Source organism: Heterodontus francisci, chromosome 27 (genome assembly GCF_036365525.1).
Source record: "Heterodontus francisci isolate sHetFra1 chromosome 27, sHetFra1.hap1, whole genome shotgun sequence".
Classification (NCBI taxonomy): Eukaryota; Metazoa; Chordata; class Chondrichthyes; order Heterodontiformes; family Heterodontidae; genus Heterodontus; species Heterodontus francisci.
Window position 1 is genome coordinate 28,663,094 of NC_090397.1, and position 17,263 is coordinate 28,680,356.

General features: G+C 43.0%; 1 protein-coding gene and 1 long non-coding RNA gene across 2 annotated transcripts in view; one reads left to right on the forward strand and one right to left on the reverse strand.

The window, feature by feature from the left end:
• Positions 1-922: 922 nt before the first annotated feature.
• LOC137384721 (uncharacterized) lies at positions 923-5,101 on the reverse strand. Its single transcript, XR_010977647.1, has 3 exons — positions 4,987-5,101; positions 4,753-4,884; positions 923-1,480 (listed from the first exon to the last, which is right to left on the reverse strand). It is a non-coding gene; the product is annotated as an uncharacterized lncRNA (long non-coding RNA).
• Positions 5,000-17,263, forward strand: part of lamb1a (laminin, beta 1a) — a 98,841-nt gene continuing 86,577 nt past the window's right edge. The window contains exons 1-4 of the mRNA XM_068059037.1: positions 5,000-5,307; positions 7,997-8,172; positions 13,803-13,932; positions 16,121-16,194. Of these exons, the coding sequence (XP_067915138.1) occupies positions 5,277-5,307; positions 7,997-8,172; positions 13,803-13,932; positions 16,121-16,194 (411 nt within the window). The 5' untranslated portion in view covers positions 5,000-5,276. The remainder of the gene's footprint in view (positions 5,308-7,996; positions 8,173-13,802; positions 13,933-16,120; positions 16,195-17,263) is intronic.

Below are 17,263 nucleotides of genomic sequence, written 5' to 3' on the forward strand. Positions count from 1 at the left end.
GCATATGCCAAGGCGGATGTATGGAGGTTGTGAGTTGCCCAAGCATCAAAAGCCCCCTCTTGGCCTTCCTGGCGGGGTCCAAAGGAGTGGAGAGCACAACGTTTGGCACTGGTATGGCTGCAGGAACTGCCGGAAACATGCCAAAGGTGATGCATGACCGCCTTAGGGGTTCCACTCCAGATTTTCTGTTAGGGTATACTCCCTTAGCCTTGGTCTCTCCCGAGACGCCCACAAGGCAGTGGGATTGTTACCTCCTATCCCTGAGTAGGGGCCCTAACAAGTAAACTGTACGATTTCATGCAGGGAGAGGGAAGGGGAGAGTGGGTGCGAGGGGGAAGGGGAAAGAGGGGGAGGCCGGGGGGAGGGGGTGCGAGGGGGAAGGGGTGGGGGGGGGGGGGGGGGGAGAAGGGGTGCAAGGGTGCCGCAAACAACAGATGCTCCTCCACTTTGCTTTCATAGATCTCACCAAAGCCTTTGACCTCGTCAGTAGACGTGGTTTCTTCAGACTACTAGCAAAGATCGGATGTCTACCAAAGCTACTAAGTATCATCACCTCATTCCATGACAATATGAAAGGCACAATTCAGCATAGCAGCACCTCATCAGGCCCCTTTCCTATCCTGAGTGGTGTGAAACAGGGCTGTGTTCTCGCACCTACACTGTTTGGGATCTTCTTCTCCCTGCTGCTCTCACATGCGATCAAGTATTCAGAAGAAGGAATTTTCCTCCACACATGATCAGATGGCAGGTTGTTCAACCTTGCCCGTCTTAGAGCAAAGACCAAAGTACGGAAGGTCCTCATCAGGGAACTCCTCGTTGCTGATGATGCTGCATTAACATCCCACACAGAAGAGTGTCTGCAGAGACTCATCGACAGGATTGCGGCTGCCTGCAACAAATTTGGCCTAACCATCAGCCTCAAGAAAATGAACATCATGGGACAGGACATCAGAAATGCTCCATCCATCAATATCGGCGACCACGCTCTGGAAGTGGTTCAAGAATTCACCTACCTAGGCTCAACTATCACCAGTAACCTGTCTCGCGATGCAGAAATCAACAAGCGCATGGGAAAGGCGTCCGCTGCTGTGTCCAGACTGGCCAAGAGGGAGTGGGAAAATGGCGCACTGACACAGAACACAAAAGTCAGAGTGTTTCAAGCCTGTGTCCTCAGTACCTTGCTCTACGGCAGCGAGGCCTGGACAACGAATGTCAGCCAAGAGCGACGTCACATCTCATTCCATCCTTGGCATCAGGTGGCAGGAACGTTTCTCCAACGCAGACGTCCTCGAGGCGGCCAACATCCCCTGCATATACACACTACTGAGTCAGCGGCGCTTGAGATGGTTTGGCCATGTGAGCCACGTGGAAGATGGCAGGATCTCCAAGGACGTATAGTACAGCAAGCTCTTCACTGGTATCAGACCATCAGCCGTCCATGTCTCCGCTTTAAAGACGTCTGCAAACACGACATGAAGCCCTGTGACATTGATCACAAATCGTAGGAGTCAGTTGTCAGCGATCGCTAGAGCTGGCGGACAGCCATAAAGGCGGGGCTAAAGAGTGGCGAGTCGAAGGGACTTGGCAGTTGGTGGGAAAAAAGACAGAAGTGCAAGGAGAGAGCCAACTGTGTAACAGCCCCGACAACCAATTTTATCTGCAGCGCCTGTCACTCTGGAATTGGCCTTAATAGCCACTCAAGGCGCTGCTTCACAAACCACTAACTACCTCTAGGCGCTTACCCATCGAGCCAAGGAGGCCAAAGAAGAAGAGATGTCCGAGATAGAAGTTTGAGTAATAATTTTGTGGCTTAATTGTGCATCCAGATTTTATGACCTGTTGAACATACCATTTTTTTAAACTCCGTATTGATGAAACGTGGATCTAGATTCAATTCCTATTTTTAGTATTCTGATCCTTTACCAAGTTGTTGACTGGAATCAGCTACTTGAAGGTAAATCAGTGTCAGAGCAGTGGAAGGTATTCACGTAGGAGATAGAGAGGGTATAGAACAAATATGTTCCCAGAAAGAAAAAGGGTGGGACTTCCAAATCTAGACCCCCGTGGATGTCAGAAAGCGTACAGAATTGGATAAGGTTAAAAAAAAAGGGAGCTTTTGTCGGATGCTGAGAGCTCAATACTGCAGAAAGTCTGGAGGAGTAGAGAAAATGCAGAAGTGAAATGAAAAAGGAAATAAGGAAAGCAAAGAGAGGGCATGAAAATATATTGACAAGTAAAATCATGGAAATCGCAAAGATGTTTTATAAATACATAAAGAGCAAAAGGATAAGTAAGAAAAGAGAAGGAAAGGTGGGAAGGAGAGGCAAATAGAATTCAATCCAGAGAAGTGTGAGGTAATGTATTTGGGAAGGGCAAACAAGGAAAGGGAATACTATTATGATCCCTGTGGAGATCAACAAACCAAAAGAATGGAATTTTACTTTAACAATCAAACCAAAATCAAACTAAACATGAATTAACAGTCAAATCACAGATTACACATTAATTATCATATACAACAAAGATAGATCTCATAGATTTACTAGGCAGTCGACTCAGCAAATATGAAACTAGTTACAGCCACAACGTCTTTCAAAACTCTGAACTTTTCAGGTAGATCTCCACTTCCCATCTTCCAAGATGCAGTCACTGATTTTCCTCCGACAGCAGTTCACTTGCACTCCCTGGACTCCTCAGGTACTGTCTCCACCAAAACTGTGCACCCTTCCAGAACTTCCGTAGCTCTGCTCACAACAGCCTTGATGGTATACCTCCACCGGTGTTGCCTTAAGTAATGGCAAACAGCTGCAACGAATTGTATTTGCCGATGGCCAGCTCCCAGAATCAGTTTTCTCTCTCTGCAGCTTCTCTGCCAAAAAGCCTGCACCCTCCTTGAAATCTGCAACCTTCAAATCTGAGCTTGAATAGCTTTAGTCACATGTCTCTGGTCAAATGACTGTGTGTGTTATCTGGTTCCAACCAGTTACAATTTCCCCAGAACCCTGGGGCAGTATTTTAAAGCCCCTCCGCTGTCGGGAACGTTGGCGGGGGGCAATGAAGATCGGTGCGGCAGAGGCCCGCCATCGACCCCGACAGGTCCCATGCCGATCTCGGCAGCAGCAGTGAGGCCTCGTGGCAGCTGCCCCGCCACTCAGCGATGGGATCCCCATTTAAAAATGTAAGCTAATTTACATACCTGATTTAATGAGGGTCCCATTGCCACCTTAATTGCTGCACCAATCTTCATTTGGGTGGCTGACAAAGCTGCACCTTTGAAACCCTGTTCGGGGAAATGTGGCGCGACACATGGGGGGGGGGGGGGAGTAATGGATTGGCTAGGCGGGGCGTGGTGTTGGGAAGGGGTAAAGGTGGAAATGTGGAGTAATCAGTTCAGCCATTAACTTATTGAATGGCGCAGCAGGCTCGAAGGGCCGAGTGGCCTATTCCTGCTCCTAATTCATATGTTCGTATGCATGTACGGCTGAGTGACAGGAAACAAATAATAGTGGCTAACTGATGTGTTTAGGGCAGGAGGAAGGTTTGTAGTGGAGTTCCCCAGGGGTCAGTGTCGGGACCCTTGCTTTTCCTGATATATCTTAATGACCTAGACCTTGGTGCACAGGGCACAATTTCAAAGTTTGCAGATGAACGAAACTTGGAAGCATTGTGAACTGTGAAGAAGATAGTGTAGAACTCCAAAAGGACAAAGACAAGTTGATGGAATGGGTGAAGTTCAATGCAGAGAAATGTGAAGTGATTCATTTTGGTAGGAAGAAAATGGAGAAATAATATAATATAAAGGGTACAATTCTAAAGGGGGAGCAGAACAGAGGGCCCAAGGTGTATATGTGCATAAGTCACTGAAGGTGGCAGGACAGGTTGAGAGAGCAGTTCATAAAGCATACAGTGTCCTGGGCTTTATTAGTAAGGGCATAGAGTACAAGAGCAAAGAAGTTATGTTGAACTTGTATAAGACACTAATTCCACCTCAGCTGGACTACTGTGTCTTGTTCCGGGCACCACACCATAGGAAAGATGCGAGGACATTGGAGACAGCACAGAAAAGATTCACGAGAATGCTTCCAAGGATGAGAAACTTCAGTTATGGAGACTGATTGGAGAGGTTAAGACTGTTTTCCTTGGAGATGAAGGCTCAAGGTATTCAAAAGCATGAGGGGTCTGGACAAAGTAGATAGAGAGAAACTGTTCCCAATCGTGAAAGGATCAAGAACAAAAGGGCACAGATTTAAAGTAATTGGTAAGAGAAGTAAAAGTGGCATGAGGAAAAACTTTTTCACACAGCGAGTGGTTAAGGTCTGAGGTAGGTTCAAGTGAAGCATTCAAAACGGAATGTTATATGACAAGGAAGAATGCGCAGGGGAATGAAACTGAGTGAATTGCTCTTTCGGAGAGCTGGTGTGGACACAATGGGCCAAATGGCCTCCTTCTATACTGTAACAGTTCTGTGATTCACAGGAATGGGTGCTGGGACCACTGTTGTTCACCTTTTAAATGCTTTGGGAGTTTGAAGTACTACTTCCAAGATTTGTGGGCAACACCAAATGGGGCAAAGTTGAGTCAATAATGGGGAAGACTGCGATGAAGAACAAGAACTATTATTAACTTGCAGACTCGATGGATAATTAGCAAATGTGGAGGTGAAAACTCTCGAATCATTAAATGCCACAATCGAGAGGATGCCAGGGCGCATGAACCAACATGGGCTGAATGGCCTCCCTCATCCGTAATTACCTTCTGATTCTTTACTACGTCCCTTTCTGTTGCTCGCTAGTCTTTCTTCCTACTCTTTAATCTTTTTATTGGCTTTTTCCCTCTCTCCATTCCATTCCATTCCACTCGGTTCTCTTCTTTGAAGCCACGAGTCTGTCAAAAGTAAAATATTTATAAGTCAGCAACGGAGCTCGCATGCTCGCCTTCAAACATTTTCGAACAGCAGAAGTTTCTGGTGGAAAATGAATAACTGACCGAACGGAAGGTACTGGATGTGAGGGAAACGGGTTTGGCGAGTGGGTGGACGCATGCGTGCTGTGGTCCTGGAGTCAGAGCGGGAACTGGAGCTGGAAGTGGAAGTGGAATCGGAGCGTCCCCGCGGAGAGAAGCCGGAGCCCCGCCCGCCCCGCGCGATAATGCGCTCTGTCTGACGGCGATCATTTTTAACCGGTTTTCATTAATGAATTGTCTCTCTCCCTTTGTCGTTGATTAGCTGAAAACTATCTCAGAAGTTTCTTGCCTGTGGAGAGGGCTGTTAAACAACAATGTTCCATTTCAGGATTTTAACTATTTTAGGTAAGTTTTTAAAAAAAAATTCTTCCCCCAAAATAGTTCAGCTTGCGTGTAACGAAATCAAAGTAGTTTTTTTTTTAGTCATAAGGGGAAATACTCGGAGATGAAGAAGAAAATTAATTGATCACAGCTGCATGCAATAACTTTTTAACCATCTGTTTGTGCGAATTCCCTCACCAAGATCCGAAAATGTTTTAAAATAGATTTGCCAGATTCACAGCCTTTTTGTAGGAAACGTCCCATCAGTTAAAATTAAGTGAAAAGTTTCTAGTGTTGTTCGCGTTGACATTTTTAGCACATTTTAGAACGATCTTTAACGTAAGATATTGTGCTTAGTTCGAGATTCGTTATAAATTCCCTAAGATGCCGGTTGATTTGTACTTTTGACTTCGCTTAACAAAGATGTTCGAATCCGAGATCGTCCCAGTAATAAAAATACTTGGTCAGTAATACAGCAATGCAAATGCAGCAAGACTAGTGGTTGAATAAAATTAAAATCCGTTTTTCAAAGGAACTTCTCCCCTCTCTATATTTAATCAGTTGCCTGATCCCAGGATAACTTGGACTGTAACGTTGTGTTAGAGTTATAATTTACAGGGTTAATTCAATAAGAGATTTGCATCTGAAATAAAAGGTATCGGCTGCAAATGCTGATTGACCTATTCTTCCCCCAGAATTTTTGGGTAATAGAACTAGTTTTAAAGTTCAATTATATAATGGCATGTGTGTTTGCTACTGTAGCAGTGTACTTTTAAACCGATCTCGTAGATTTATATACTTGTGTTTATACCAGCGCCTTAGAATCTGTTTAAAGGGGTCTTGTAAAGGCATCAACTCAAAATTGTAGTACAGCTCAGGAGCCAGGTTGGCAATCTGATTCCCACCTCTGAAGCTGAGAGGTACCAGCTAACCTATGAAAGAAAGCTTTGCACAGCATGGGTTTCACATAGTATCGGTTAACAGCAGTGTGGAGCAAACAAGTTCACTTTAATCGCATCAACTCCCTTTTAATATTGGAAATGTCAGAATTTCGAACCATGCAAGAATGTATGTGTGTGTGTAGCGTTTGGTTGTAACTGACTGGAAAGCAGTGTGGGAGGGAGCCAGCAATGGTACTGATTTAATAAAAAAAAAAGCAAAATATTGCAGATCCTGGAAATCCTGAAAGAAAAACAAGGCTGTGTTTGCTGACAATGCCACCACTAGGTGGCGCTGCAATGGCACAAGCACAAATGCAGCCTGTGCCACTAAAATGTCTCAGTCTGTGACGTCAGGCAGCTGCCAGGATTAAAGGTGGTGCTGCTCAAATAATCACACGATGGCAACCTAAACACATGGCAGCACACAATGGCGGGAGGGGAGCGAGTGGGCGGGTGGGTGAGCCAGCGGTCGGGGGTGTGGCAAGCGGGTGGTGAGCGAGCGGTTGGGGGGGTGGTGAGCTTGCAGGCAGGGGTTGGGAGTGGGCGGCGGGGGGAAGGAGGAGAGCGCACCCGCCACCAGCAAGGTCTTCGGCCACGTTCTCCCCGCACCCGCTCTCTCCCCGCTCCCCAGACCCCCTCTCCCCCCACCCCTGCTCTCTCCGGCCTGGATCCCCCCACCGTCTGCCTGCGTTACGCGATGACGTCATCTGCGCATGTGCCAACCAGTCCTGGCACTGCGGAACGCAGCGCATGCGCAGAGGATAGGAACCAATCTGCGCATGTGGGCAGATTGGCGCAGTCGGATGACGTAAGCTGCCAGCTGCGTTGTTGGTAATCACTTTGTAAAAACAAAGTGTTAGAAATACACAGCAGATCTGGCAGCATCTGTGGAGAGAGAGAAACAGAAGTTCTGATGAAAGGTCATAGACCTGAAGTGTAAGGCTGAATTTTACGCCGCCCCAGCGGGTTTGAGGGGGGCGATGTAAAATTTAGCAGGAGGCCTACCCGCCCCGCATCTGCCTCTGGCCAACTTTACAGCGGTGGGGCGGGGGAATGGCCCACCCGCCCGAGGCCAATCAAGGCCCTTAATGGCCACTTAAGGGCCCTCACCCGCCTCCACGAGTATTTTAACCGTGACAAGCGGGCGTGCTGGGGACGTGAAAGGCTGCTGGCCTTTCCATGCTGCCGGGAGGGGGTGGGGTGCCATGGCAGTCGGGCACAGAGTGCCCAATTGAGGGCTGCCCCCGCCTCCCAACCCACCCCGGGACCCAAGACTTTTACATCGGTTGCGAATTCCCGTCCGCCTAAGGTAAAATCCAGCCTGTTAACTCTCTCCACAGATGCTGCAGACCTGCTGTATATTTCCAGCATTTTCTGTTATTGGTATTAGTTTAACTGGGTGAAATAATTTATTCACATTCTATCCATTCTGACTCTCTTGATCTGTCTGTAGATCTTTACTTTTTGGTAACAGTGAACTTTGCAGGGGAACATATAATGAATCTCAATCAAACAATATCTTAAAAATATCTTGTACAGTATACAATCTTATTTTATACTAATGCTCACAAGCATTATGAATTGAATATACTTGCAGGGGAAATTTGCAGGGCTATGGAGAAAGTTCAGGGAAATAATTGGATACTTTCAGAGAGCTGGCACAGACATAACAGGCTGAATAGCGGCTGCCTGTGCCGTATGATTTTGTGATATTGGTGTGCATCTACGTAGCTGTTGTTTGTTACAGATTAGGTATGTTCTTTGTCTTTCAGTTGCAGTTTGGCGCTGTGTTGCCACTCAGGGTCCGGAGTTCAGCTATGGCTGTGCTGAAGGAAGCTGTTACCCAGCCACAGGAGACCTGTTGATTGGGCGAGCAGATAGACTATCTGCCACTTCCACCTGTGGCAAGTATAAACCTGAACCCTTCTGCATTGTCAGCCACCTTCAGGTATGATATGCGTGTTATTGAGTGTGGTTGTGAGAGAAAAAGACCAGAGCAGGTCTATACGTAACTGAAAAACACTGGCCTGTGATTTTCTTTTGTCTCTAGATTAACTATCAGTCACTCTGGTTTCATTCATGTTAATTGCTTGGTCTTTAGCCTGCATCTTACATGTAGCACAGGTGCTAGTGTGGTTAAGACTGGGGTACAACAAATATATCTTGATGGGAACTACTAAGCTATTTCTCTCACGGTCACTTTTTAAAGAAAGCAGCTTTGTGTTGTACCCTGAGGCATCTGATGATGTAGAAACTACCCTAATTGTATTGTGGGCCAAATTGCACTCATCAAAAAGAACTGTGCCTATGCATAATTGTGCAAATGCTGTTTTAAGCTGCTTTTACACTGAGATTCACATTAGTGCCACCAGTTTATGGAAGTGTGGGTCTTGAGCAAACCAAATGTAAAACTGCCATCTTTTTAACATCATGATCTACAAATTTATTTCTGAATGTCGTCCCTTTCTCAGTGATTGGGACAGGTTTATCATGGCTGAAGAGCAGAAAACTGCATTGCTGACCTGTTCGGAGGAGGCTAAGTCTGAAAGTGGCCAGAAAAGATTGTAATCTCTGCCTTTTGGTGGTGTTTATGCTGATATTTTCATCTCTACCTCTGACAGAACTTGCCTCCAGGTAGATCTTCAGTCTTTGAAGGTGGCTGTTGGATTCATGGTGTTGCTGCTGTCAGAGTTAGGGTTGCTTTTGGCGGTAGCACGTAGGTGTTTCATAAGTCTATTAAAGATCAATAACCATTTAGTATAAAATCATTGAAACTGCATCTGTTGTGTGCTAATGTTTGCATCAACAATGGAAATACATTTTAAGAGACATTTCATGCTAATTCCTTCACATGAAGACTATTTCCTACTACAGTATTATTTTGGTGCGGTAGTGAAGGACTGTTGTAGTGTTGGAGGTGTCATCTTGTGTATGCAGCATTAAACCAAGGTCCATCTGTTTAGTCAGGTGGATGTAAAAGATCCCATGGAATTATTCAAAGAGCAGGAAAACCTTATGTTGTAGATACAAACCAGGAAAAAAGGTCACGGTAGAGTGGGCAGCGGTGGGGGTAGAAACAGATTAGGGAAGGGACGTGAAAGTATGGTATAAGAGATTTTGGGGAGATTATTGAAAGCTGAAGGATAGGTCATGAGCCAGAGGTATATTTGTTTGCCAATGATTGAGTGGACAGTATGCAAAACTTTGTACAGGAGAGGATATGGGCTGCATTTTGAGGAGGCAGAGAAGCCAAGGAGGGAGAGCATGCGAGAAGTTGAATTGTAAACCATTGGGTGGAAGTAGAGATTGAGGTGGAAGAAAGTAATTTTGGTCTTGATGACATCAAATGTGAAGCAGAAAGCTCGGCTCAGGATTCAGCAGTTTTCTAAGGCTTCAAACCATCACATAGTAACTGGGGCATATGCTGCCACTGTTTATCCTTGGGTCTGGCTGAATATTCAGTTGCCAAGTGCAATACATGTGCTATTTGTTTTTGTAATTTACTTTAATGTCTTTGCATTACAGAAATGCAGTCAGTGGTGGTTTTCATTCTCTTTGTCAGCTGAACTTTGGTATAAACAGCCCGACTACCAAGAACCAATTGCATCGTAGCTGTACAAAAATGTGGGTCTGCAAATCTTCCATCAGATTAAAGCCACTGGTTCCTATAAACAAAGGGAGTGAGTCCCAGCACTCTAATTACAATCAGGTCTGTCTGTTACATAGCTGAGCCCAGTGCGACCAGAGGTTAACTGAACAGCGAGTGGGGTGGGGGCGGGGGCGGGGGAGAGAGCAGTGCATGTAGGCTGATCTCCCTCAAGAAGAAGTAAAAATAAGTGATGTAAAAATGCTTTCCATCTCTATTCAGACTGCTCTTTTGGAATGCAAGAAAATAGAGAAGTGATATTACCTAAATGTATGATTTTAACTGAAAAAATTTTGGGCTTCAAAGGTTTCTTCAGTAACTGAACTAGAAACAGTACCATTATTAGCTAGTACTAAAAGTCAACATCTTTGTTCAAAGCAAGTAACCCAGAGAGAGTATAGAGAACAATGTTCGAGTCCATAGATGTACTGGTCAATAACACAGTAGGGACAGACTCAATCATCCAATGCTACATCTTTCACTGTACATGTCTGATTTATAGAGTTGCCCATCTCGTTGAACTGTATTCTGCTTTGCATATTTTCTTGATACCCTTTAAGATGAAAAAGAATATGTTCCCATTTCAGTCAGCCAGCATTGTATCAAGCAAGAGCAAAATACTGTGGATGCTAGAAATCTGAAATAAAAGCAGAAGATTCTGGAAATACTGAGCCGGTCTGGCAGCCCCCGTGGAAAGAAAAACAGAGTTAACTTTACAAGTTGATGACTTTTATCAGCTGCACAAAAATGTGGGTCTGCGATTCTTTCATCAGATTAAGGCCGCTGGCTCCTGTATACACAGTGAGTCCAGAACTCTTAATTACAATCGGGTATTTTCTGATGAATGGTCTTCGTTCTGAAACATTAACTCTTTCTGTCTCCACAGATGCTGCCAGACCTGCTGAGTATTTCGAGCACATTAGTTTTTATTTCAGCCATCAGGAAATCCTAGCTCAAATAAAGCATACCCAGTTGCAGAGTGAAGTTCACCCTGATCATCTGCAATTTGGTCAGAACTAGTTTGGTCATTTGCATAATGGCACTGTTCAGTTTCTGGTAGGAACACTTACTAATCTGATTCAGTTGTATATTTTTCTTTTGAGCTTCAACAGCTTTTTTCAATACAACACAAAACACTTAAAGCAGTATTAGATTTTATTTTAAAAAGCTTTCAGAAGTATGGGATGAACAAGTTACTCATAGTTAAATGCTTTTGTTGCCGCTGAGTTGTAAAACCTTCCTTTCAATAGGCCTAATCAATTGGAGCCTGGCAGCTGCTTTCATGTGAGATTATTGCCTGCAATCACAGTCAACAATCCTGTTTTGTCTTCATTCTGCAAGCAGCATTTAATTGTTAAATTTGAATGGTGCCAGTTTTTATCTATCTTATTTGTTCAAGAAATTGTGCAAATAATGAAGCCCTGAAGGAATTGGGGCCATTGTGGCCTTTACAAGAAATGATTACATTTGATTCTCACTGAGAGCAGTAACCTTGTCACGGTATCTCATCCTTGTCATGGAGTTCCATAACCGTCAATGCAAAGAGAGCTTTAAACTTCACTTCTAGACTTCTAATCAACATATGCCGAAAGTTAATTGAATTCTCTTTGGGAACTAAATGCATACTAATACAGGCATATCTGTTTCTGATTTAAACTTGCTGGGCAAGCAATAAGGTATCTTGCACTCATTTGAAATGCACAAGACTCCCTAATGTACAAAAGCAGTTTTGCATTTTATACATTTTTCTAATAATTCCTAAGTTCCATGGGAAACTTCAGTTAATTTATTTTCTAGGATAGTAATTTTGATTATACATCAAAATCCTTGAAAAGGAAAACAGGCAGGGTGCATAGTAGACAATTGATCCACTATTGCCCATCTTGTGTCCTCGCTGAAGTTGAATTTTATCCCCTCAACAGATGTAGACGTCATAGTATGTGATTTGCTGTAAATTCAATGATGGATTGCAGTTGGATAAATAGGCTTGCATGTTCTTGATAATTGCAGTGATTCCAAAGTTATCAAAGCCATGAACCAATTATCCCTAAAATAGTAATTTGTGATTTTCAGAGTGCTTTCATTTTATTTTAGAAAGGTGTTTGGCAAACTTTTTTGTTTACAAATGAGATGCAAGAGTAATAGGTCTCAAATGGTACCATCATGATACTTGCATCTGGCATTATCATAAAAGACTCTTCTTTCTCCACAAGTACGTTATCATGAAGGAGTCATGGAATGTTTATTTTCAGACATTTTTCCCATCCTGGTATGAGATTGTGAAGTGTTGTTCTGATGAAGGGTCACTGACCGGAAATGTTAACTCTGCTTCTCTCTCCACAGATGCTGCCAGACCTGCTGAGTATTTCCAGCATTTCTTGTTTTTATTTCAGATTTCCAGCAGCTGCAGTATTTTGCTTTTATTGTTCATCTGAGTTTGCAGTGTTAACCCCTTTGTTATACTATGTTTTTTTTAACACTAAATTTATGCTTATAGCGTGCAGGTTGCAATGTGGAGCCATCTACTTTCACTACACTACAGTTGCAGATCTCTCCTATAATAATGGAAGATGCTTTGAAATATAAATAGCCATAATGCACTAGAATAGGAAAGAGTCATATTTGGCAGTATCTTTTGTTTTACTTTTTCTATCATGTTAAATATTATATATACCTCTGAAAGGTTCTTGCTGATGGATCTGTTGTTGAGGCTCAAGAGCCTGAACTTAACCCAGTATAATTTCCTAGCTTGTTTTGAGCAGGGAGAAGCAATGCAAGTGAATGTACAACACAAGGGTGGCAAAAGCATTGCATGACAATATGTATTCCTCATTCCTGTTATAAATGTGAACTAGTCTGCCTCAGCTCATCTGCTGAAACAGTTATCCATGTCTTCGTTACTTTTGGTCTTGAGTCAACTATCCCAGCACTCTCTTGGCTTGCCTCCTTCCTTACACCTTACCATAAACTTGAGCTCATCCAAAACTGGTGCCTTATGCTAACTTGCACCAAGTCCCAAACACTCATCAACCCTGTGCTTGCTGACCTACATTTGGCTCACAGTCTGGTAACACCTCTTTTAAAAAAAAAATCATCCTTTTTTCAAATCCCTCCATTGTTATGCCCCTCCTCCCTGTAACCTCCTCCAGCCCTACAACCCTCTGAAATATCTGTGCTCCTCCAATTTTGGCCTCTTGCTCATCCTGATTTTCATCACTTCAACATTTATGGCTGTGCCTTCGCTGCCTTGGTTCCATGCTTTGGAATTCTCTCCCTCTTTGTTCTCCTTTTAAGATGCTCTTTTAAACCCACCAAGCTTTTAGTCACCTGACTGAGTATTTCCTTATATGGCCCAATGTCAAACTTTATTAACACTCCTGTGAAGCACCTTGGGACATTTTACTATGTTAAAGACACTATATAAATGCAAGTTGCTGTTGTATTATGGCTATTTGACTTGATATTTTACTTTACTTTAATCTTGATATTGGGAAAATATTACAGTTAACTCCATATATATCCTTGTCTCCATACACATGCACTTTCTAGCAGCGATCACTTAATAGCATTCAGGAGCTGGATTATGTCTTTTCCCCACTCCAAGGTTGGGGGACATAAGATAATTGTCCCTGCTGTCACCCGAATTATCTTCTATCTCTCCACTGATTATGATTGAAACTTGGAACCTCCTGATCAGTATAGCTTAGTATCATCTGTGGTGCATCTGTCTCCTCTGAGAACATTGAGAATTTTGTTTACGGTTAGAAAGAGAAAATGTAACAAAGGTCAGTGTGTCCTATCCACTGTAAAATATGAATAAATAATTTTTACTGAATGTGCCATATTTTGCTGCCGGGATTCCATCCAATTTTGCATTGCATTCAGTATTGGGAAAATAGAAAACTTACTACATTTTCAATTTGAATTGTCAGGAAGAAAAAAAATGCTTTTCATGTGATTCACGGACTCTGTTTACCGAAAATCCAAACAGTCATAGAATTGAGAATGTTGTCACAACGTTTGCTCACAACCGTCTAAACACCTGGTGGCAGTCTGAAAATGGTGAGTGTGGTTCAAATGAGAACATAAATTTAATGTATTCAACATATAGCAAGGACTATAAGTATATATTTAGTCTCTGAATTTTGTTGAATGCAGTAAACTAACAAACTTTCAGTTGTAAATGGCCTTGAAACTTCATTGCAGAATTAACTTTAACCTTGCGCTTTCAATGTAATGATTTAGTGAGTAAATGGTACTTTGTGCGCCACCGAGTCAGGCAGACCAGGATCTTCCCTGATTTAATCCCTGTTCTGTGCTGAGTTAATTAAGCTCAGCTGGTTACTACAATTGGTTTTCATGCTTCTGGACTTTGGGAGAGGGGAAACAATCAGCTGGAGTTTCCAGTGATTCCCCTGCTGGGAATTGTTGATGGATGAGGACATCCACTTAGTTATGGCTCCTTCCTTAAGCCAGCAATCAAGGCCTATCTCACAGATAATGAATTATCACTTGGTTGATGTGCTAGGGGGCGGTTATGCTCATGGAACAGTATCTCAGCAATCTGGGGAGAGGTGAAAAAAGAGAAAATTGAGAGGGGGGCGGCTGCTCCGTCTCTGGCAACGCAATCAGGCGTCGGCGCCGTTTTTAAAGGGCCCTTCACCAGCATTTGCATTTTTAAAGGGAACAAGTGTTCAAAATTAAAGTTACATGTGCAGTAACATTGTCACTCCTCTCACCTACACCCCCAAGGAAGAATCGATGAATTTCCCCCCCCCAAAAGAACTTTTATGCAGATTCTGACCTCTTTTTTCCCCCCCCCCCTCCTTAACCCTTTCCCACTTTTCCGCCCCCAACACTCAAAAGACTGTTCCCCACTCTTCACTGCTCCCCACTCCCCACCAGGCCTGGCGGCCAGAATATCGGCATGGGATGGCCATCGGGACCAGGTAAGTTTATTTGCATGCATTAATCTTTATTAACATATTGAAATGAAGACTCCACCACCGAGCGGTGGGGGGCCGCATTGAGACCTCGCTGCTCCGGCAAAATGTGGTTGGGGTCTTCTTGGCAACATGGGTCGTGGCAGGCCTCTCGCGGAAGAATTTTCCTGGCCCACCCCCCACTCCCTGCCCTGCCATGATCCTCGATGCCAGAGGGCTAATAAAATTTCAGCCCGTTGTCTCTAGTGACGTCATTATTTCAAACATGCATGCTGGATACAGTGTCATGGCTTATCTACTCATGCAAAATAATGTTCCGCAGATCAGCTGGTTTATGGGAAATATTCAGCCCCTCTAAATTCATCCATCCAGCAAAGTCCTAAAGTTCCCACCACCCACCCCGATTTCTCTTACCATTGTGGGATAAATCCTTCTGAATCCTTTCAGCCAATCTCCTTCATTTTGAAGTTAGACCCTTTAGGTATTCCTATGCTCTTGTACCATTTGTGCAGTATCTATCTTCGTTACAATAGTCAAGGTAATGCTTACTGCACACAAACTCTTTCTTTGGTTACATTTTTTTTTAAAAAGCTAGTGACAAATCTTAGCATGATTTTCATATTTTCCTGCATTTTCTTTCTGCTGAGTACGCCAAGCCTGACCATAACTTTTTGTACATTCTCATACCTCAAAATCTTAATATAAATGGTTGTAAGTAAATTAGTTCAGCTGTATTTGTACTTAGTTTACCTATTCCCTTAATACTGTGGTCTTTTCAAAATAACCTTTTCCTCCCCCACCCATTGAGCCTATGAAGAAACCCTTGATCTTCACCTACCATCTCCACCAAAGCACCTAGCAGAGAATAGAAACTCAATGTGTTAAACTGTGAACATGTGAACACTGGTTTGTTGGAGACATTCTTGGCACCTTCCAAGGAATTTCTATATAAAAGCCTGAAATAAGTGCTTGGGGAAAGATAATGGCAAATTACTCGTGTACAAATTGTGGTTCTTTTAGACTCTGCCACTTTGTTACTTTACTCTGCCTCTCACATAGTAATTGTTTTATTAATCCTTGATTTTACAGTGTAACTGAAGTTATTGCTTTCTGTATTATTGGTAGGATAGGCAGAGGCTTGTGTGGGGCATAAACACCAGTTGGGTTGAATGACCTGTTTCTGTTCCTGTTATTCTATGTAATTTATATCCTATTTTACCAATTATACGTAGTAAAATTATTCAAACTGTTATGAGCTTTCTCCATTTTTATTTTTTTTATTAAGAACTGGCTTTTTCTTTCCATAGGCGTGGAAAATGTTTCCCTTCAACTGAATCTGGAGGCTGAATTCCATTTTACACACCTCATCATGACCTTCAAGGTAAACAGTTAGTTACTTGCAAGTGCTTCTGTTCCTGAAAGATTCATAATTTTTATATACGGGAAGGGATACAGGGAATGACCTTTCATCAGTACAATCATGGAATGAGTGAGTCACATATTTTAACTGGCAATACAAATATGAGCTTCCAAACCTGTAATGATTGCTCCTATGCATTATACTTGTGTAAGATATTGCTCCTTTGGGTAGTGAAAATATTGAACTTCCTGTGAAGTGCTTGTGAATTTTACTAAGATTTTACCAGGCCTTTAAAATGGCTACTTTTTAATCACCACTGGGATGATGTGACAGACACCTCTGGCTTCTGTTAATAAAACTCCATTTAAGGAATATTGTGAGTTTGTCTTTTAAATTTATATGTACAATTAATGCTTGCTTTCTCCCCATCTGGCAGAGACTCTCCTGTATTTGGATGGTGTCTCCCCATGAAAATTGCTCTGTATATAGCCACCTGAAAAGCATTAGGAATGGTTTTAATAGTTCTCTAATTTTAATTTGTCATACTATACTTAAGGAGTGAATGTAATGTTATGAGGCCATGATTTGGAGGAGTTAGTCCACCCAATAATGTAGGGAATGCCACTTTAGACTGTCAACCTTGGTTAGTGTTTGGATGCCACTGACTGTGTCTTTTTAAAAATTCATTCTCGGGATGTGGCATCATTGGCAAAGCATTTATTGCTTATCCTTAATTACCCTTGTACAACTGGGTGGCTTGTTAGGCCACTTCAGAGGGCAGTTAAGAGTCAACCACATTGATGTGGGGACTGGCATCACACATAGCCAGACTAGGTAAGGACATAAGTCACCCAGTAGTGTTTTTTAAGACAAAATGACCGCTTCAAGGCCACTTTTACTGGTACCAGCTTTTCTTATTGCCAGATTTTTCAAACTTGATTCAAACAGTCCTGGTAGGATTTGAACTTGCGTTCTCTGAATTTAGTCCAGTAACATAACTGCACTACTGTACCTACCAAAACAGTCAGTCATTGTGGGTGGCTCGCATACACTTTTGGACCCCTGACAGTTTGAAACAGCCTTCTAATCA